The sequence below is a fragment of the Felis catus genome, chromosome B3 (assembly GCF_018350175.1).
Source record: "Felis catus isolate Fca126 chromosome B3, F.catus_Fca126_mat1.0, whole genome shotgun sequence".
Taxonomy (NCBI): domain Eukaryota; kingdom Metazoa; phylum Chordata; class Mammalia; order Carnivora; family Felidae; genus Felis; species Felis catus.
Window position 1 is genome coordinate 71,134,674 of NC_058373.1, and position 23,679 is coordinate 71,158,352.

General features: G+C 37.6%; 2 protein-coding genes across 3 annotated transcripts; one reads left to right on the forward strand and one right to left on the reverse strand.

The window, feature by feature from the left end:
- Window positions 1-3,360: 3,360 nt before the first annotated feature.
- On the reverse strand, window positions 3,361-13,455 carry LOC101090443 (olfactory receptor 11H6-like). 2 transcript variants are annotated; one of them, XM_045059616.1, is made up of 2 exons: window positions 13,398-13,455; window positions 3,361-4,691 (listed from the first exon to the last, which is right to left on the reverse strand). In XM_045059616.1, the coding sequence occupies exons 1-2, from the start codon at window positions 13,453-13,455 to the stop codon at window positions 3,763-3,765; spliced, it is 987 nt and encodes a 328-aa protein (XP_044915551.1). In that variant the 3' UTR covers window positions 3,361-3,762. The 2 variants fall into 2 exon arrangements, with proteins under 2 accessions (XP_044915551.1, XP_011281400.3); XM_011283098.3 differs by lacking the exon at window positions 13,398-13,455 and having other exon boundaries at window positions 3,361-4,707.
- A 1,347-nt stretch (window positions 13,456-14,802) lies between these two features.
- LOC101090191 (olfactory receptor 11H4) lies at window positions 14,803-15,783 on the forward strand. Its single transcript, XM_011283099.2, has one exon. It carries the CDS (start codon window positions 14,803-14,805, stop codon window positions 15,781-15,783), a length of 981 nt encoding a protein of 326 aa, XP_011281401.2.
- Window positions 15,784-23,679: the final 7,896 nt, after the last annotated feature.

The following is a 23,679-nucleotide window of genomic DNA, read 5'->3' on the forward strand; positions in this document are numbered from 1 at the left end:
AGAAGAAAACATAGCCAGTAATTTCTTTGACATCAGCCTTAGCAACATTTTTCTAAATGTTTCCTCTGGCAAGGGAAACAAAAGCAAAATTAAACTATTGGGACTATGTCAAAATAAAAAACTTGTGGTCACCAGGTGGCTCAGTCAGTTACGGGTCCAACTTTGGCTTGGGTCATAATCTTGTGGTTCATGAGTTCGAGCTCCCCATTGGGCTCTCTGCAGAGCCTTCTTTGGATCCTCTGTCTCCCTCTCTGCCCCTCCCCCACTCATGCACAAGTATGCACACAGGCAGTCTATCTCTCTCTGTCTTTCAAAAATAAACATCAAAAAAGAGACTGCTTACATAATAAAAATTCTCATTTGAAATCATGATAAAATATAAAAAATAGTAAAAAATATAAAAAATATAACATCATTATGAAAAAAATAAGACTTTTGCACAGCCAAAGGGGTGGCAATGAAAAGTGGTGCAGCCAGTGTGGAGAAGAGTATGGAGTTTTCTCAAAAAATTAATAACAGAAATACCATATGATTCAATAATTCCACAGTCAGGCCAAAAAAAAAATTCCACTGCTGGGCACTTACCCAAAGAAAATGAACACAACTTCATAAACATATATGCGCACATGTCTGTTTTCTTGCATCATTATTTAAGACAGCCAAGATATGGAAGTAACCCAAATGTCCACTGATAGAGGAAAGAACAAAGAAGAATTGGTATATACATACAATAAAATATTATGCAGCCATAAAAGAAAGGATGAGATCTTGTCATTTGGGAGAACATGGTTGGACCTAGAAGGTATTATGCTAAGTGAAGTAAGTCAGACAGAGAAAGACGAATACCATATGATTTCACTTATATGTGAATTTAAAAAACAAATGAATACGGGTGCCTGCATGGCTTAGTTAAGCGTCTGACCTCCACTTAAGTCATGGTCTCATGGTCCGTGGGTTTGAGCCCTGCATCAAGCTCTATGCTGACATCTCAGAGCCTGGAGCCTGCTTTAGATTCTGTGTCTGCCTCTGTCTCTGCCTCTCCCCTGTTTTCCCTCTGTCTCTCTCTCTCAAAAATAAAGAAATATTTTTTAAAATTAATAAAAAATAAAAACCAAATCAATAAACAAAAGCAAAATCAGACCTATAAATACAGAGAACAAACCCAGCTTTGCCAGGGGGGAGGGGATTGAGAGGGATGGGCAAAATGAGAAGTGAAGAGGAGTAGAAGATTCAGGCTTCCAGTTGTGGAATGAATAAGTCACATGAATAAAAGGTACACTATAGGAAGTATAGTCAGTGTTGTTATGTGTTATAGTGTTGTATGGTGACAGTGTGGTATGGTATACACTTGTGAGCACAGCATAACATATAGAGCTGCTGAATCACTATGTTGTACACTTAAAACTAATGTAACATTATGGGTCAACTATGCTCAAATTTAAATATATATATATATATATATATATATATATATATATATATATATATATACATATACATATACACATATACATATATTGAGTTTTCCAGCCCATAATCAAGTTATATATTTAAATTTATTTACATCTTTGATTTCTCTCAGCAACGCTTTTTAGTTTTCATTGCATAGGTCTTTCACATCTTCTATCAGATTTACTTCTATTAAATATTTTTGTGACTTATAAACGGTGTTTTTTAATACCAACATCTAATTGTTTCTAGCAATTGCATATAGAAATAAAGAGATTTTTGTATATGGATCTTATATCTTGACATCTAAAAAATCTTATTTTTAATACTTCTAGTAGCCTTTTTTGTAGATTTCATTGAATTTTCTACATAATCATTTCATATCTAATGAAAGACAATCTTCTATCTAGATGACTTTTGTTTTTCCTTTGTCTGATTGCACTTTCAGTATAACGCTAAATAGAAGTGATGAGAGCTGGGGCGCCTGGGTGGCTCACTTGGTCGAGCATCCAACTTCAGCTCAGGTCATGATCTTGTGGTCTGTGAGTTCGAGCCCCATGTGGGGCTCTGTACTGACAGCTCAGAGCCTGGAGCCTGCTTTGGATTCTGTGTCTCCCTCTCTCTCTGCCCCTCCCCTGCTCATGCTCTGGCTCGCTCTCTCTCTCTCTCTCTCTCTCTCTCTCTCTCTCTCTCTCTGTCTCTGTCAAAAATAAGTAAACATTAAAAAAAAAGTGGTGAGAGCAAACATTCTTGTCTTGTTCCTGATTTTAGAGGAAAAGCATTCATTTTCACAAGTATGATGTCAGACTCAGGGTTTTGAAAATGTCTACTACAGATCAAAGAAGTTTCTATCCCCAGTTTGCTAAGAACTTTTCTCAGGATGGGTGTTAACTGGAATATAGTTTCATGTGTGCAGATATATTACATATTACTTAGATGTTTATGTACCAACTTGCTCATTTAACTACATTATCTAATACAATTTAAATGGGGAATTTGCTTTAAAGAAAATTTATAACTGGGAACTTGACTTTTTACCAATTTATGAGTAATTTACCAATTATGAGTAATTTTACCAATTTAAGATTTTATGAGTCACAAATCTTCATTACACTCCTTTTCTTTTTAAATTAATATTTCTCTTTCTTTTTTTATTTAACATTTATTCATCTTTGAGAGACAGAGCGTGAGTGGGGCAGGAACAGAGAGAGAGGGAGACACAGAATCTGAAGCAGGCTCCAGGCTCTAAGTTGTCAGCACAGAGCCCAACACAGGGCTCGAACTCATGCATGGTAGGATCATGACCTACGCTGAAGTCGGATGCTTAACCAACTGAGCCACCCAAGGTGAGATTTTTATTAAATTACAATTTTTATTAAGCCTTACCCTTAGTATATAGTATTGAGCAGGCTTCCCCAAAGTTCAGATAAAATATTCTATTGTAACCTTGATGTTTCTAGTAATCAGATTCCTATCTCTCCAGTTTCATATACCATTTTCTTCAGGATGGCCAAAATTAACCTTTATTATCTTTGAAAAACCCTTAATTACACCTGCACTTATGTGGAATTTAATTCCCCTAGATTTCTGCATGGCTTATTCCCGTACATTAAAATATCACCTCACAAAAATACTCTCTGATACTCTGATCTAAGTTATGCCCTATCCTACCACTACAATTTTTGTATTGATTCTCTGTTTTTCCTCTTATAGTACCTCTGGTATTATAGATCTTTGAGTTATCTGCTTATTAACTGTCTCTCTCATGATAATGTGAGTTTCACAAAGGGAGGGATATCAGAGAGGCAAATGAATGGGTGAATTAAGTGTACCAACCCCAGAAGCCAACTGACTAATTTATTTTTTGACTGAACTGTTAGGTCAAATAACCAGGGAGCAGTCATCAAATTCATCTGCATCTGTCTTCATCTCAATCTCTTAGAATCACTGGCTTTTCCTCTTTTGGGCTGTGCATTCAACTCAACCTCCCTTCACATGAAACTAACCCAAATCGTGATGCCCCTAAGTGCTAACCATTTTAAAAATGTGATCTTGTTTCCAGGTATCTTAATTATCTTGCATAGATAAAAGATAAGAAGAATGTAATCTGGTCCTTACTTTATAAATGGAGGATTTCAAAATTGACTCAGGAAAAGAAACTTCTGCTACTGTCATTAGTGTTTGAGTCACCTTTAGTAATCACTGCAGCCTCCTTCACTTTTCCCAAATATATGTCACATATTTATCTAAAATAGTGGCTCTATAAGATGAGTCTGTGGATTGGGGCTGATCTAGGTACACTAGAATGAGTACTCATTTGCTTTGACTAATTTTTGTGCACATATGAATTTTTCTCAAGGCAGCCTTCACGTCATTGTTCCGGAGACTGTAGATCAGTGGGTTTATAAGTGGGGTCACTGATGAGTAGAACAAGGTTACAATCTTCTGTATCCCAGCTGCATTTTCAGAGGTTGGGCTGATGTACATGACCATGATGGATCCATAGAAGAGAGACACCACAGTCAGGTGGGAGCCACAGGTGGAGAAGGCCTTACGTCGGCCAGCTGCTGAAGGGACACGCAACACTGCTCTGAGAACCAGGGTGTAGGATGCAAGGATGAAGAAGAAGCTGATGAAGATAATAAGAGAGCTCAATATAGAACAGGAAAGCTCAATTCCAGGGGCAGGGATGCAGGACAGAGCCAGAAGAGGACCAGGGTCACAGACAAAGTGGTCAATGGTATTGGGGCCACAAAAGGGGAGTTGTGTGATAAAATAGATAGGGACTGGATAGCAGAGGAAGGCTGTGACCCAGCAGAGGGCCACCAGGTTCATGCAGAAGTGGCTACTCATGATGTTAGGATAATGGAGAGGCCGACAGATGGCCAAGTACCGATCAAAAGCCATGAGGGGCAGTAAGAAAGTCTCAGTAATGCCCATGGAGAAGAAGAAATAGAACTGGAAGAAGCAAGCAGTGAAAGAGATGGTTTTGGTCTCAGATAGGAAGTTCTTTAACATATTGGGAACAGTGGTGTTGATGTAACAGATCTCCAGGAATGAGAAGTTGGACAGCAGAATGTACATGGGGGTGTGAAGCCTGTGATCCAGCTTCACTGCACAGACAATGGCCCCGTTCCCCATCAGTGTCAGGATGTAGGACACAAAGAACAACACGAAAAGGAGGACCTGAATCTCTCTGGAGCACGGAAAACTCAGTAGTATGAATTCGGTCACTGTGCTGACTCCTGACATATTCATGGCTTCCTAAAGGGGTAGAGAGGAAGAAGTGTCAATGACAAAGATGACCTTAATCCTCAGGAATATTTCCTTTGTAGAGATCCCAGACTCCTTCAGATTTTGTAATTCCATTAAATAAATAATATAACTATACTACTAAAGACTATCAACCTTTCAGAGTGCTGGTATGATCAGATTTTGAATCTCTCTATTCTCCCATTTCTCTTTCAGAATTTTCTCATGGTAAAAGAAAAGATCTTATGTGATAAGCAGTTGAAGAATGTTAATGACAGTACTAACAAAAGTAGGTAAGTAAGAAAATCGTGCACTTTTATCTATAGATTAAGATATATAGACCCTTAAAATTTGACACAGAATTTCAATTACTTAAATCTTTGGAATCAGAGATAAAAAAGTTAGGCATCAGAAGAGGGAGAAAGGTAACAAGGTGCAGAAATATTTATACATTTCAGTGTTATTCTGGATCAGTGTTGGAATTATAAGTTTTGGCATCCTAAGATCATCCAATAATGGAGACAAAAACATCAAACGTACCATCTATTATTCAGTGTTCATCATGGTTAAGTAAATAAAAATTTGAACTCCCAGACATCTACATAATGGCTTTCATATTGGTTCTTTTACGTGATGAGTTAAAATACTTCTATAAAATTTTGGTCTAGGTTAAATCCCTACTTACAGGTAGAAAAACTGAGCATGTATCTGGTATATTATTTGAGGATTTTTGAGGGTTTTGCCTAAAGTGTCATGATACTTAGTAAAGCCTCTATTTTGGGTTATGGATAGAGGCAGAGGCTCACAAATGTCAGATAATCCCAAGCAGAGGCCTCTGGGAACCAGGAACAGTGGTGGGAGCCATAAACTGTCCCTCTAGACAAGGATTCCCCTCCTACTTCCTCACTCCCTCTGTTGCCCACATCCTACTTTAGATGTGGAAAGTTGCATTGTTTTGGGAAGTTGAAGGAGAATTTTTGTGAAAATTTCCTTCTCTGCTTTAGTCGTAGATGTGTGATTTCCATGTGTGAAAGCAAAACAAAGCCTATGAAATTGTCTACAATTCCATTGTTAGTAGTTTTGTCTTAATTTATTAATTTATTTTAGGATCCCCTTCACTAGTGAAGGACATTCATCATTTGGACCTAAACGACCCAAGTGACACGATTGAGTGATGACATTTATTCAAGAAAAATATAAGTGCAGAATACAGACCCAGATTATTTTAATTATTCTAGCTAAGAATATTTATTAATGTATCAGTTATAAAATGCATGACTTTCCAGATTGCATAATGTCATAGCTTTAAGGGTGATCTTAATGATTTCAATTGGTGACACAAGGGATCAGGGAAGTTCAGAATTTTCCACATCACACTTCACTGTAAGGCTCCTCTTTGGTCTGTGACTGGATCATGTTTGGCAATATCAAGCATTGAGTAATTCCTCTGTAGCAGGAATTCAGTGTAACCCAGAAGTCAAAGAATCCATGAGGAAAGAGGTGTAAAAGGAGGCAATATTTGGTGATTAATGTCTATGAGGATTGCAATGACTTTGTAAGCCATGTGGGAATGAACCCACCAAGTGGGCGTGTTCAGTCATGTTTTCCCTCCTCGAAATGGCTGATCATCTGCTCTGTGGCAGAGCCGAACACAGCTAAAATAAGAGAGAGCTGAAGTTTTTTCTGCCCTGCTCCTCATCGCCACTTTGCCAGTCATTTCCAGATGTCACTTTCCTAACATGCTGTTTCCCCCAAAGAGCTGGTTCTGACTGGATATACCTCCTGGTTACTAAGGATGGACTTTCCATACTTCCTCATGCTCATCTCTCTCACTTCCTTGATTCCCAGCCCTCTTAGTTGCAAAGATGAATGTCCTTACATTCTTCATGTAACTTGAGGTGCTATTGTTTCCACAACCACATAAAAGAAGGCAGAGCTAGAAGACACACCTAAGAACTCTCCTAAACTTGTATCTCTTCCAAACCTACCTCCTCATAGAACTGGCAGGTCTGACCTGAAATCTTCTGTTTGCACTGCAGCAAGAGGCAGGCACGATGGAGGATGTGGCATCCTTGACATCCAGCAGCCCAGAGAAGGTGTTTATATTGCTGGGCACAGGACATTCATTTGGAGAAAAATTGGCATATATGCTACACAACAGAGACTGATTTATGTTTCTCTGAAATCTGTATCTGATTGCTCCTAAGGGATATAGTCTCCTGGGACCAAAAGTGAGAATTCATGACAGAAGATTATCAGTTATATCCCCAATGTTCTCTTCCCTCAGGAGCCCACTGATTGGCCTTTGGGACTCAGTTTCCCACTGGTGATCAGAAACTCTCATGCTATTCTTAGAGCCAATGTCTATTTTGTTCAATAGACAAATTACTCTTATGATGATGCAATCACTACAGCAACACCTGTTTAGCTGTAATACAAGTTTTTTGTTATCTTTATGTTCCTTTATATTCAATTTTATTCATTTTTTTTTTTGAGATTTGGACTCTCTTATCTATCAGTTTCAGAGTTATGACATCAGATCTCTCATCCTCATTCCTGTTGACTCACTGAGTGGCTTGAAAAGGGTTATTCCCTTTCTTTGGGAGCAGGCTTTCTCTCCCAGATCAGCTCTGTTGTGCTAATAAGACACCAATAAGTAAAATTCACTGCGTGAGTTAACCTCACTTCGATCAGATTTTGCTTATGTATCCTGAAGCTGTGTTGTTAGGTATCTCCTACCTTTTTTTCCTGGAGAAATGACCCCTTTTGAGTCATATAGTGTCCTTCTTTCTGGTAATGTTCTTCATTCTGAAGTCTACTTTGTCTAATATTAAAGTGGCTATTCCAACTTCTTTTTGTTCAATGTTTGAATCGTGCATGTTTTTCTAGTATTTTACTTTTAATTATTTTTATTTAAAGAGGACTTTTTATAGACAGTATTTTGTTGCATCGTCCCTTTTTTTCTAATTTAGACTCTCAGTCTCTTAATTAGTTTCTTTAGATCATTTATATTTAATCTAATTTCCAATGTGATTGGATTAAAATGACCATTTTGCTAATTACATTCTCTTTATTCTATCTGTTCAGTTCTTTCCCTTTTTCTTTCCTGCCTTCTTTGTGTTATTTTTTATGAATCTACTTTAACTCCATCACTTCCCTATTACTTTTATGTGTTTAAAATATTTAAAATTGTTTTTCTAGGGTTTAAAATATTTAGTCGGAGTCTAAATTCAAATAATATCATACTACTTCAAGTGTTGTGAAAGAGACTTACACCAGTATATCCCCAATTCCTCACTCTCATCCTTTGGGGTATTTTTATGTTATAAATTTTACTTTTACTTATGCCATAAACACAAAATATTGCTACCATAAATGTTTCTTTTATTCCATTCCCAATGCTTTTCATTTCTTTGGTGGATGCACGTGTCCATCTGGTATCACATTCCTTCTGACTGAAAAATTAAACATTATTCATAGTGCAAGTCTACTTGGCAGTAAATTTTCTCAGTTTTGTTTTTATAAGAAAGTATATATTTCTCCTTCATTTATTCCTGCTTTATTGAAGTATGATTGACAAATAAAATTTTTATATTTTAAGTTGCACAGCAAGTTTTTTAAGATATACAACATGATGATTTAATATATGTATACATTGTGAAATGATTACCACCTCAAGTTACTTAACACATTTCTCACTTTTCATACTTAATTACATTGAGTCTATAGACGACTTTTGGTAGGATGGGCATTTTAATAATATTAATTCTTCTAATCCATGAACAGGATATCTTTCCATCTGTTTGTGTCTTTCTTCAACTTCTTTCATCAATGTCCTAAAGTTTTCAGTGTATAGATCTTTCACCTCCTTAATTAAATTTATCCCTAGGTATTTTTACTTTTTGATGCTTGGCAGCAGGAGTGTTCCTGGTCTATGGCTGAGTTAAACAGCCATTTCAGGATCTACAGTTGGACCAAGTTCATAGGGCCTGCTTCAGGGACATGAACATGTGTCTACAACCCAGTCCCTCAGTATTACTAAGGCTAGAGCTGGGTCACAGGGCACTTCAGGGGCCATAGCCAGACTGAGGTTGGCAGACACAGGCAAGTGTGACCCCTACCATGTCCTTTGGTGGATGGATGGTGTTGGTGGTGAAACTAAGGCCAAATATAGTTTAGCCAAGTCCACAGAGAGATGGGGCTGTTTCTGAATCTATACTTAGGAACCAGGTTAGTGAGTCTGCCACCTGGGCATGGATCTGCCTACTCAAAATGGTCCTCTTTGATCATGGGCTGCACTGGGGTTTCACAATCTCTTGTACAGATCTCAAAGCTCCCACTTTGTCTCATGTATGGCTGCCAAAGTATTGTTACTAAGGATGATACAAGGCCACCATTACCTTGATACCAAAGCCAAAAAAAGACACTACAAGAAAACTACTGCCAATATCCCCAATTAATATACATGCAAAGAATTCTCAACAAAATATTAGGAAACCAAATTCAACAATACACTAAAAGGATCATAAAACCATGATCAAGTGGGACTTATCCTTGGGACACAAGGATGGTTTGACATAAGCAAATCAATATACGTGATACACCACATTAACATAATGAGGGAAAAAATCTTATGATCATGTCAATAGATGTAGAAAAAGCATTTGAAAAAATACAATACCCTTTCTTAAAAAAACTCTCAAAAATGTGGGTACAGAAGAAATATACCTCAAAATCATAAAAGCCATATATGACAAGTCCACAGCAAGCATCCTACTTAATGGTCAAAGGTCAAAAGCTTTTCTGCTAAGATTAGAAACAAACAAAGGTGTCCACACTTACCATTCCTATTCAGTGGTAGTCCTGGAAGTCCTAGTCAGAGCAATCAGTCAAGAAAAAGAAATAAAAGATATCCAAACAAGAAAAGAAGGTAAATTGTTTCTGCAGTAAGCATAAGAGACTGGTAAAAACTGAGAACAAACTGAGGGTTGATGGGGGGTGGGAGGGAGGGGAGGGTGGGTGATGGGTATTGAGGAGGGCACCTTTTGGGATGAGCACTGGGTGTTGTATGGAAACCAATTTGACAATAAATTTCATATATTGAAAAAAAATTGTTTCTGCAGATTACATGATCACATATATAGGAAATTCTACAGACTCCACCAAAAAATTATTAGAACTATCAAAAAATTGAACAAAATTGCAGGATAAAAAATCAACATATGGAAATCAGTTGTGTTTATATACACTATGAAATATCTGAAAAAGAAATAAAGAAAACAATCCCATTTACAATAGCATCGAAAACAATAAAATGCTTAAGAATGAATTTAACCAAATAAGTGAAAGATCTGTACACTGAACACGATAAGACTTTGATGAAAGAAACTGAAAAAAGACAATGCAATCCCTATCAAAATTCCAATGGCATTTTTTAACAGAAAGAGGAAAAAAAAACCCTAAAATTTGAATGGAACCACAAAAGATCCTGAATAATGCAAAGCAATCCCAAGGAAGAACAAAGCTGGAGGCATCACACTTCCTGATTTCAAGCTATACTGCAAAGCTGTTGTAATAATCAAAACAGTAAGGGTATTGGTACAAAAATAGACACAGAAGTGAACAGAACAGAATAAGAGCCAAGAAATAAACCCTTACAAATATGGTCACCTAATATTTAACAAAGGAACCAAGAATACTCAGTTGGGAAATGGTGTAGAGTATCACTGAACATCAAGTTCACTTAAAAGCTATCCCAAGATTTTCTCATTGGTCATCACTGTCACCTTTTCCTAGGAATCATATTTTAAAGAAGTGGTTAAAAAGAGCCCTCAGTGATACCACCTTACACCTGTCAGGATGGCTAACATTAACAACTCAGGCAACAACAGATGTTGGCAAGGACGCGGAGAAAGAGGATCTCTTTTGCATCGTTGGTGGCAATGCAAGCTGGTGCAGCCACTCTGGAAAACAGTATTGAGGTTCCTCAAAAAACTAAAAATAGAACTACGCTATGACCCAGCAATTGCACTACTAGGTATTTATCCAAGGGATACAGGTGTGCTGTTTCGAAGGGACACATGCACCCCCATGTACATAGCAGCATATCAACAATAGCCAAAGTATGCAAAGAGCCCAAATGTCCATCGATGGATGAATGGATAAAGAAGATGTGGCATATATATATATGATATATATATATATATATATATATATCATATATATATATATACACACCATATATATATATACCATATATATATGATATATATATACACCATATATGTATACATACACACAATGGAGTATTACTTGGCAATCAAAAAGAATGAAATCTTGCCGTTTGCAACTATGTGGATTGAACTGGAGGGTATTATGCTAAGTGAAATTAGTCAGAGAAAGACAAAAATCATATGACTTCACTCATTTGAGGACTTGAAGAGACAAAACAGATGAACATAAGGGAAGGAAAACAAAAATAATATAAAAACAGGGAGGGAGACAAAACAGAAGAGACTCATAAATATGAAAACAAACTGAGAGTTGTTGGAGGGGTAGTGGGAGGGGGGGATGGGCTAAATGGGTAAAGGGCATTAAGAAATCTACTCCTGAAATTATTGTTTCACTATATGCTAACTAATTTGGATGTAAATCTTAAAAAAAAATAAAAATTAATTTTAAAAAAAGAGCCCTCAGAAGAAACCTTTATTTTTTCAGAAGAAAAACAAAAGACTAACGATAAAAAAATTTCTTCTCGTGTTTGCACTGATTTCAAATTCCCCACTAGAAAATGAAATCAAAATGAAAACTGACAATTTGATTAGATTAGTCAATTAAATGACTTCTGCCATCTTGAATTTCAGTCACACAAGGCAGTTCCTATCTGGTACCGACTACCAGGTGATTACATTACAGAAAAATATAGTGAATTTAACTTTAAAGTTATTCACAAACATGTCTCAGTTTCAGAATTCAAATCATGGGCAAATTTTCCATTTATTTATTGCACTTATCTCCACTGAGGGTGATTCTTTAGTGGAATGCAATCTCTTCAATAGAAAGCATCCTGAAATTTACTCAGTATTTCCCCCTGGATTCTGTTTCACAACAGAGCTAATCTACTAGGAGCTAATCTACCAAAACCTGGATAAGCCTCAAAGACTGGAAAGAGGATGCACTCCAGGGGAAACATGAGGGCGTCTTCGAGTTTTAGAGTAATCCCTGAGAGGGATTAATCCCTGAGATTAAACACAGCTTTACATGTTACAAGATCTCAGTAAATGCGTAGAGAATACGCTTCTAGAGCCTCCAGAAATTAAGGAAGTCCAGCGAACCATATATAATGCCCTCACCTGGAGTTTTCCTCATCAAAGCCAGTGAAGAGAAGATGCCTATATGTTCAACTCCTCTGTGTCCATCCCTTTTTCCAAGCTGAGCCAGGAAATCCATCATTGTATGTAAGAAAAAGGGACTAATTGTCCATATTACAACCACTGCTGTGATATACTACAGGCTGCCTTTTACTCTGTAAATCTGATTAGTCATTTTTTCTCAGTAGTAGTACAGTGTGAACATTCCATATATGAATACGTGACATTTACATTCCTTGGGTAAAAAGTCATGCACCCTCTGTGAAGCTTATCTGTAAAACAAAACGTTAAAGTAGATTATCTGGACCATTTTTCCCCACTATTATTTTTTTATTATTAAGGACCATCTTCTGAAAATAATCTCACTTTCCAAGAGTAATTAGGTGTTATATTCTTCTCTAACACAAACTGAGAAGACAGTGTATCAAGCGAGGGACATTTGGAAGGAGGCTATTTAATCAAACTATTATTCTTGAGGTGGCCATCCAAGAATGCTGAGTTGATTGGTTGGTTAGTTTCTTGTGTTAGAAAGGAGGTATGGAAAAGCTAGGATTGTAGCTCATATAATGATTTATAAATGCCAAAAACGTGAAAATGGCATTTTTTTAATGGTATAAAATGGTAAATACACCATTCTAATGCCCTACCTATTACCAGCAAGTACTTTTGGAGGCTTTAGAGGGTAGAGTGATACAGAACTTTATGAAGTCAGCTTATTTCATCAGTGGTTAAAATAAAAATTGATTACCCTGGCTTTTCAATTACATTCCCAACCCTTTGATTATCCTATTATACTTACCACCACCTTCACCAAAGGCTACAGGAAAAATAATGTTTCTGCTAATAAATTTTACAGGGTACAGTTGCAGGAAAAAATGAAATTAAGTGTGAAGTTGTTGATTATAATGGAGAGTGTCCTGAAATGTTATTCACATTAAGAAGGCATGGCATGGCCCATTGTTTCAGAAAGAATATAGGAAGCACAGATCTCAGGACTCTGATTCCTAGTTTGAATCTGTCAATCTGGACTTAGTTCCTGACCTATAGCAGGGAAATTGATTTATTTATGCTTCATAAATAACAGTCTGGGAATTGTCCATTGAGCACCTTATCCAGTGAAGGTGGTTAACAAATGTATTTCAAGTTCAACATTGATTAGAAAACTGTCCAACTTTAGAACTTGGGTGCACAAGCCTCCTTTTTGTGCTTCCTTAAAAACCACCAACAGAGGACTAGTGATACTAAAGTCCAGATCTTCTCTGTTCTTATTTGCTTTTCAAATTTCTTTATCTTCCATTCCTGACAGTTATATCTAGTGACCTCCACTAGACAAGGCAAGTGGTTTGACAAGTTTAACAAGAAAACTCAATATTGAAACTACCATTTTTAAGATTCTTACTCAGTGCTTTCTAATATTAATTAGTTGCAAGATTACTCTGTTGTTTAAACACAAAACTTGGTACCTTTTTGTTCAATTCTTAAATACTATTGAAAAGTACATGCCTATCCAAATATTTGAAATTGCCCTCTCCCTTTCAGAAAACATAATTAACTATACCAGATAAAACTGCAGATAAAAATGCCATTCAATCTAAGATCCCTTTGTTTTTATCATCCAAAATTATTTATTCAATGAACTAAAACTTTGCACTGAAAACATAATTTTCTTTATTTTAACTAGGTAGGATCTGAATATGAAAACTAAGACAGTTCATTCTGTATAGTATGTGTAAAAACATGAAAATAAACACTTGCAAATAGAAATAATTCAAAATATTCTTATTCTTTAGAGCAAAGATATTTGATATGGTTGGTCTTTTGTATTTTTTTTAGGTGTCACTGAACTGTTTTGATACTTTAAAAGAAAATCTTTATGGGCACCTGGGTGGCTCAGACAGTTGAGCATCTGACTTCAGTTCAGGTCATGATCTCATGGTTTGTGGGTTTGAGCCCCACGTGCGGCTCACTGCTATCAGCGCTCTTTGCCCCTGCCCTGCTTGCACTCTCTCTATATATATTCAAAAATAAATTTAAAAAAACATTTAAAAGATCTTTAAAGGAAAATTTAAGAACAGCCGGAGAAAGGCCTTTGCCACCTGTGGTTCTCATTTAGTTGTGGTGTCTCTTTTTTATGGGACAGTCATGATAATGTATGTGAGTCCTACATATGGCATCCCAACTTTGATGCAGAAGATCCTGACAGTGGCATATTCAATCTTCAATTGAATCTTGACTAAGGTGATGACTGTGACAATTAATTCACTTGATTAGACTATCCTGAAAATCCAATGTCCTGGAGTAAGTTTTATCTCCATGAGTAAGTCAACTAATTTTGTTTTTTTTTCAAGGTTTAACCCAATATCACACTAGCTGTCCTCAAAATCTTTTTTTAACAAGGTAAGCTGAGTAAGAGAAAATGGATGAGTTTGTTCATTGAAGATTCATAATCAGCTTTAGAAAAACAAACCAAAATCATAAAAGGTCTTCTTAGGGATCAAAGAAATCAAAAAAGAAAGAAATTTTTCACATTGTACCACTAATGTGGAAAATTCTTGCTGCACTGCATTCTAGCAAAAGAAAACTAAGATTTAGAACCACAATCAATTCAAAATAAGGTGAGATTTATTCCCATCTAGTCTCAAAATATCTCATATTTTCCTGTAGAGCTTAAGTTCTCTTCTCAGTTAAGTTCTTGAGATATGTAGGAAGCAAAGAAACTTGTGTTACCCTCATGTTTTTCTTCTTCATAGGTTTAAGACCCATGAACAGGTCAGCAACACACATTCACCTTGTGACTGAGTTTATTCTCCTGGGGTTCCCTGGTTGCTGGGAGATACAGATTTTCCTCTTCTCACTCTTTTTGGTGGCTTATGTCTTGACGCTGCTGGGGAATGGAACTATTATCTGCGCAATAAGATGGGACCCACGACTGCATACCCCAATGTACTTTCTGCTGGGAAATTTTGCCTTCCTTGAGATCTGGTATGCTTCATCCACAGTTCCTAACATGTTAGCCAACATTCTCTCCAAAACCAAGACCATTCCATTTTCTGCCTGCTTCCTCCAGTTCTACTTCTTCTTTTCCCTGGGCACAACTGAATGTCTCTTCCTGGCAGTCATGGCTTATGATCGGTACCTGGCCATCTGCCACCCACTGCACTACCCCACCATCATGACTGGGAAACTCTGTAGAATTCTGGTGTCTCTCTGCTGGCTTACTGGATTCCTTGGCTACCCAATCCCCATTTTCTTCATCTCCCAACTCCCCTTCTGTGGATCCAATATCATTGATCATTTCCTGTGTGATATGGATCCACTGATGTCTCTGTCTTGTGCTCCAGCCCCCATTACTGAATTTGTTTTCTATACTCAGAGCTCCCTTGTTCTCTTTTTTACTATTATGTACATTCTTCGATCCTATACCCTGTTGCTCAGAGCTGTTTTTCAGGTCCCTTCTGCAGCTGGCCGGAGAAAGGCTTTTGCCACCTGTGGTTCTCATTTAGTTGTGGTGTCTCTTTTTTATGGGACAGTCATGGTAATGTATGTGAGTCCTACATATGGCATCCCAACTTTGATGCAGAAGATCCTGACAGTGGCATATTCAATAATGACTCCTCTCTTTAATCCCCTGATTTACAGTCTTCGTAATAAGGACATGAAACTTGCCCTGAGAAATATCCTGTTTAGAATGAGAATTAGTCAAAATTCTTAAGCCAAAAATGTCCATACTTCCAAATTCCAGTAAAGAATAAGTTGGAGATGTGAAAGTTTTTTTTTTTAATAATCTTTTCGTTCTTACCCTGAGTAATTAAAAGCCTTTCTTTTTCTACTGGAATTGTGCTCGGCTTACAAAACTATACTGACTACTAAAACCTAAATTCACTGTAATTCAATATGCAGTGAAATTTTTCTAAAGCCTATAATAATTGGAGTGATAAAATGGGATTAATTTTTGAGAGAAGTTAGACTTCCCTGAAAGATATACCTTCAGTTTTAGGACAAGTCTAATGACCTTTACCAAATTATTAAAGGTGCAGTGATTTTTTTCAGTTTTTTTAGGTATAATTGAAACACAAAAAGACTGCACATGTTTAATGTACACTAAAGGTGCAGTGGCTTTTAACTAGCCATGAGACCTTTCTATAATTTTTTTAATGTTTATTTATTTTTGAGAGAGAGAGACACCATGGTCAGGGCAGGAGCAGAGAGAGAGGAAGACACAGAATCCGAAGTAGCCTCCAGACTCTGAGCTGTCTGCAGAGAGTCTGACATGGGACTCTACTCAGGAACCATGAGATCATGACCTGAGTTGAAGTTGGATGCCCAACTGAATGAGCCACCCAGGCTCCCCAAGACCTTTCTATAATTTTTAACAGACACTCATTTTTTATTCCTAGTCCAACAAGCTTATCTAAACACAGTTTCTCTATATTAAAAGAGAGGAGCAAAACTCTCTTGACCAGTAGGAACTCTTTCAACAAATTTTTTTAGAGATATAGTTCCTTTGTGGTATGTTTGAAATAAAACTTAGATACAAGCTAAAATATAATTTGTTGAAGTTGCATTTATATGTAAATGTACCATGTTGTGGCATAATTTATTTATTTACGTGTACTCCTAAGAAAGCTCCTTGAGGACAGGAATTACCTTTTTCCTTTGTGGATCCCAACCACACAGTGACAGAGAGGAAAGCAGCCCCTGGAACCAGGGAACTGGCCTGGCAATTATCACTCAAGGCTAGTGCTGCCAGGAGCTGGCCTAGCACTATCAGCCAAGCCTGCTGTATAAACCTGTTGAACATAAACAACTCCACAGAATGCCACCTCGAACCAGGTCACTATGTGAACATGATAGATGAAGACAAAACAAGACCACTCCATAATTATGTCTGGGCACGGACAAAATCAAGAACACAGTCCCAACTATAAAAAATGACCAAACATCCCCCTCTTTAGGCTAATATGAGTGACTGCCACCTCCTTACCCAGTAAAGCTTCAGCCCAATTGCCTTCTAGATAAAAATTAAGATACCTAATCACAGGGGCACCTGGTTGGCTCAATCAGTTAAGCGTCTGACTTCAGCTCATGTCATGATCTTGCAGTCCATGAGTTTGAGCACCACATTGGGTTCTGTGCTGATAGTTCAGAGCCTGGAGCCTGCGTCAGATTCTGTGTCTCCCTCTCTCTCTCTGCCCCTCCCACACTCATACTCTCTCTCCCTCCCTCTCTCACTCTCTCTCAAAAATAAAGATTTAAACTTTTTAAAAATTTAAAAACAAAGATACCTAATCATAGAATTTTCTTCCACTTTCTGACAGCATCCAGAGAAAACCTCTATTTCTTTACATTCTCCCCAAAGTCAATTAACACAAACCCAAATCATATAATAAATCCCTTCTAGCATCTTCCTATTGGATTCCCCGTGTTCCTCATGGCATATTTCCCCCCTTGCTGCAAAAAGCCAATAAACTTATTTTTCTTCGACTACAGTATATTCTTGATGGCCTTTGCATGACCATGAATCAAGAACACTATGATACCTAATTAGAACTCAAAATGCTTGTTGAATACTTTTATCTCAATAATTTTACTTATGAAAATAATATGCAGTTATAACAAAGTTGATCAGTGAAGAAGTGTATGAAGATGATGTATTTCCCACCTGCATTCTCATCCTCACCAATCCTTCACTCTCCTCTTCAAAGTCAACATTCCTCAGTTCTCTGTCTGGCATTGAACACACTTCATAGTATGGCTCCACTAATCCTACTTTGTTTTCCTTCTCTTCCCAAATGAACCCTCAGCTCTAGTCAGGCTACTCAACCACTCCATTCTCTACCCTCTCCACACTGTTGCTTAGGTTACTCTTTAAACCTGGAAAGCCTCACTTTGCCTCCTGCTATGCAACTGGACACTTAGATTCTTAGGGTCTTATTTTGTAAAATAGGTATGTAACTTATATTTTGAAAACAAGGCCATAAGGATTAAATGAGACAATTTATGTAAGGACCATAGCATAATAAAAGACACATAATAGATTCTCAGTACATGTTTGTTCCCCTTTCCTTCCTATCTTTCCAATCTGACCATGGATAGTTTGCTGGTTATTCCATCAGACTGTCACTATGCTCATGAAAACCTTTGTTTCCAAATAATACATATGCATATTAATTTGTAACTAATGCATTAAAGTGCAAACTCTAGATTCAGACATTTATATACTGCCTTGTCTGCTAGCTATGACTTTGGGCAAGTTGCTTGAATGCCACAACTTCAGCTACTTCACTTGTAAAATACGATAGTAATAACAGCTATCTCAAAGGGGTATTATGAGTCAATACTTTATTTAAAAACTAATTCAATACTTTTTAAGCACTTTGCATTGTGCCTGGTAAACAGTATCACTCAATAAATATTTTTAACTCAATAAGATGTAATAGTATCTTTTTAAAAACTTTTTTAGTTTAGGGGCGCCTGGGTGGCGCAGTTGGTTAAGCGTCCGACTTCAGCCAGGTCACGATCTTGCGGTCCGTGAGTTCGAGCCCCACGTCAGGCTCTGGGCTGATGGCTCAGAGCCTGGAGCCTGTTTCCGATTCTGTGTCCCCCTCTCTCTCTGCCCCTCTCCCGTTCATGCTCTGTCTCTCTCTCTGTCCCAAAAATAAATAAACGTTGAAAAAAAAATTAAAAAAAAAAAAAAAACTTTTTTAGTTTATTGATTTATTTTGAAAGGGGGGAGGAGCAGTGAAAGAGGGAGAGAGAGAGAGTCCCAACCAGGCTCCGGACTGTCAGTGCAGACCCAACACAGGGCTTGAATTCACAAACCATGAGATCATGACCTGAGCCGACATCAAGAGTTGGACCCTTAACTGACTGAGCAACCCAGGTGCTTCTAAAATATAATAGTATATTTTAAAGTCAGTACATATAATTTTACCTCATTCTATTTAAGACACAGTGTGTTCCACCAAACAAACATATCACAATTTGCTTATCAATTACTCACTTAAGACACTTGATTGCATCCAATATTTTATAATTAAAACAATGCTGTGACCTATGTCTTTGAATATATGTCTTTATATATTCACATCAGTATTCCAGAAATTAGAGATAGGATTCCTGGAATACAAGAAATGTATATTTTTAATTTTGAGAAATGCTTCTAAATAAGATATCTGCAAATAGTGTATGGCTCTTCAACAAATGGTGCTGAGACAACTAGATATCCACATGCAAAGAATGAAGTTGAACCCACATGCAAAAAATTAATTCAAAATGAATCAAAGACCTAAATGTAAGAGCTAAACCTATGAAACTACTGGAAGAAAACATACATTTAAATCTTTGTGATCTTGGATTATGTGATTTTTAAGACATAATACCAAAAATACAAGCAATAAAAGAAAAAATAAATTAGACTTCATCAAAATTTTAAGATTTTTGTGCTTTGAACGATGCTATCAAAGTTCACAAAATGGGGAAAAAATATTTGCAGATCATGTATCTGGTCAGAGTCTATTATCCAGAATATATCAATAACTCTTACAACTCAACAATAAAAACACAAATAGGGGGAGGAGTCAACATGATAGAGAAGTGGGGGAGGGGGGGGCTGAAATTCCCTCATCCCTCGAACACAGCAGTATTGAGGCCAGAAGACTTGGAATTCCAAGAATCCAGGCTACAGAGTGGCAGAAACATCTCCAGGGGCCCATGGAGACAGCTTGGCAGAACAGAGGTGCATGCTTGAAAATTGAAAGAGATCAAACAGGCAGCATAGGCACAGACTAAAGGGGAACCTCTTCGGTAGAGAGACAAAAGTAAGAGAAAGAAAGGCTATGGAAGTGCGGGATTGTATTTGGACAAGAGAAAAACTTCTCCAGACCATGGACTGGGGTATGGAAAAAAATGGAGAGCCAGTCTCTAACGTGCAAACAGCCTTAGGAGTGATGATCCAGGGTTGGCTCCACTTTTCCTGGACCACAGCCACCCTAGGAGGCAGGGGGAGCCAGCCCCTGGCTCAGTAGTCAACTCAGAGGCCCAGTCGGAGACAGCAGTCCCCTCCCCTTGAGTGAGAAGAAGGTAGATAGCCACTCCAAAGACAAAAGACCCTTGAGGTGCCAGCCAGAGACCCTTTGTCAGTTGGGTGGAGTGGCACTACTCCAGAACTGGGGTGGGAGGAGTGGAATCCTTTAAGAATCTCAGTGAGCACCTGGGAGCACATGAGACTGTGGAGTGGGACAAACCAACCCGCTTGTGCCCACGGGGCAGTATGAGGACTGCCTGAACAGTGTGGTTTGGAACACCTGGTCTAGGGAGGAGAGATTGGGGTATGCCATTTTTCTCCAGGTCACCAACATGGTGGGGCTTCAAGAAACAGGACAGCAGACCCCCAGTGGAGATGGGACCTTCTTACACCAAACTCTGCCTCTCTGGGCCTGGAAACGGCCTGTCTACTGGAGTGAGATTGACATTGACCGAACCAGAAGGCCCCCTCCTCCAGACCAGAACAGCCACCAGCTCCAAGGCATCATCAGACAATGGTCCAGGGGATTTGCATTTTCTGATCTGATTCTTGGTCAATACACATATGTGTGTGTGTGTGTGTGTGTGTGTGTGTGTGTGTATACACACACATATATATGTATTTGTATATATACATGTGTGTATATATATATATATATATATATATATATATATATATATATATATACATACACACACACACACATATATATGTAGTTGTTGTGGGTTTCTTTTTCTTTTCTTATCTTCTTTCCCTTCTCTATTCTGGTTGTTGGTTTGCTTAAGCAGGTATTTTTAATCTATTCTTTTTACACCTCTTCTGTATCGCCTTCTTTATTTTCCTCTCTCTGTGTCTGGATTAAGCTGTATAGTTTCTCTGAATCTCTGCCTGGTAATTTTTTCCCTGCCCCTGTCATTTCTCTTTGCATAGGATAAGGTTTCTTCCACCCCCTCCCTTTATCAATTTTTTTGCAGAGTTACTTCAGTGAACAAATCAACGCACACCTGGTGGAAGGTCAAAACTGCCACTACGAGTAGGGAGATAAGGCAACCAGAGTCACAACAGCAGAGAGCATGCAACACACTCTAAAAATACTTCCTGAAAGGCAAGGCCCTGGAGAGTGTATGACCCCTTTTTAATACAGTAGTACTCTCAGGTGCACAACACATAACAAGCTATTAAATCATGTAAAAGACAGACAACTAGCCAAAATGATTACACAGAAGAATTGTTCTCAAAAGAAATTTCAGGAAGAAATGACAGCCAGAGAATTGCTCAAAACAGATATAAACAATATATTTGAACAAGAATTTAGTATAATAGTCACAAGACTAATAACTGGGCTTGAAAAAAGCCTAGAAGGCAGCAGAGAATCTATTGCCACAGAGATCAAGGACCTAAGAAATAGTCAAAGCGAATTAATAAGTGCTGTAAATGAGATGCAAAATAAGCTATATGCAATGGCAGCAATGATGGAGGAAGCAAAGGGGAAAGTAAATGAAATAAAGATAAAATTATGGAAAATAATGAAGCTGAAAGAAAAGAGAGATAGTAAAATACTAGACCACAGGGGGAAAATTAGAGACTTAAGCGATTCAATGAAATGTAATAATATACGTATCATAGGAGGTCCAGAAGAAGAAGAAAGAGAGAAAGGGACAGGTTTATTTGAGGAAATTATAGCTGAGAACTTCCGTAATCTGGGGAAGGAAGCATAAATCCAAGTCCAAGAGGCACAGAAAACTCCCTTCAGAATCAACAAGAACAGGTCGTCACCATGGCATATCACAGTGAAACTGGCAAAATACAAAGATAGAGAGAGAATTCTGAAAGCAGTTAGGGACAATGGTCCTTAATCCAGGTGTAGACACATGAGGATAGTAGAAGCCTGGTCCACTGAAATGTGGCAGGCCAGAGCAAGTGGCAGGAAATATTCAATGTGCTGAATAGGAAAAATATGCAGCTAAAAATCCTTTATCCAGCAAGGCTGTCATTCATAATATAAGAGAGATAAAAGCTTTCCCAGACAGACAAAAACTGAAGGAGTTCATGACCACTAAACCAGCCCTGCAGAAGATCCTAATGGGGACTCTGTGAGTGAAATGCTACAAAGGACTAGAGACATCACCATAATCATGAAACCTACAGATAACACAATGACACTAAATCCATATCATTCAATAAACACTCTGAATGCAAATGGGCTAAATGCCCCAATCAAAGGACATAGTGTATCAGAATGGATTTAAATAAATAAATAAATAAACAAATAAATAAATAAATAAGATCCATCATATGCTGCCTCTAGGAGATTCCTTTTAGACCTGCAGATTTAGGCCTAAGGACACCTGCAGCTTGGAAGTTGGGGGATGGAGAACCATTGATCATGCTATTGGAAGTCAAAAGAAAGCTGAGTAGCCATATTTATATAAGACAAACTAGATTTTATTTTTTTAATGTTTATTTTTGAGAGAGAGAGAGAGAGAGAGAGAGAGAGACAGAGCATAAGCAGGGGAGGGGCAGAGAGAGAGAGGTAGACACAGAATCTGAAGCAGGCTCCAGGCTCTGAGCTGTCAGCACAGAGCCCAACACAGGGCTCGAACTCACAAACTGTGAGATCATGACCTGAGCCAAAGCCGGACGCTTAACTGACTGAGCCACCTAGGAGCCCCAAGACAAACTAGATTTTAAACTAAACACTGTAACAAGATATGAGGAGGGCATTGTGTCATAATTAAGGGGTCAATCCATCAAGAAGAGCTAACAATTATAAATGTTTATGCCCCCAATTTGAGGGAACCCAAATATATAAATCAATTAATCACAAATATAACCAATCTTAAGGATAATAATATGGTAATTGTAGGTGACTTTAATACTCCACTTACAACAACCATCTAGGCATAAAATCAATAAAGAAACAATGACTTTAAATGATACACTGGACCATATGGACTTGACAGATACATTCAGAACTTTCCTCCAACAGTAGCAGAATACACATTCTTTTCAAGTGCATATGGAACATTCTCCAAAAATAGGTCACATACAGAGTCACAAAATAGCCCTCAATAAATATAAAAGGATTGAGATCATACCATGCATATTTTCAGGATCACAATGCTATGAAACTTGAAATTAACCACAAGAAAACAATTTGGGAAGCCTCCAAATGCATGGAGGTTAAAGAACATCCTACTAAGCAATGAATAGGTCAACCAGGAAATTAAAGAAGAAATTAAAAAATATATGAAACAAATGAAAATGAAAATATGACGTCCAAACATTTTACAATACAGTAAAGGCAGTCCTAAGAGGAAAATACATTACAATCCAGGCCTATATCGAGAAACAAGGAAAATCCCAATATAAAATCTAACAGCACACCTAAAGGAACTAGAAGCAAAACAGCAAAGAAACCCCAAGGCCAGCAGATGAGAAATAATAAAGATTAGAGCAAAAATAAACAATATAGAGAAAAAAAAAACAGAACAGATCGATAATCTAAGAGCTGAGTTTTTTTGAAAGAATAAATAAATTTGATAAGCCCCTAACCAGACTTCTTAAAAAGAAAAGAGAGAA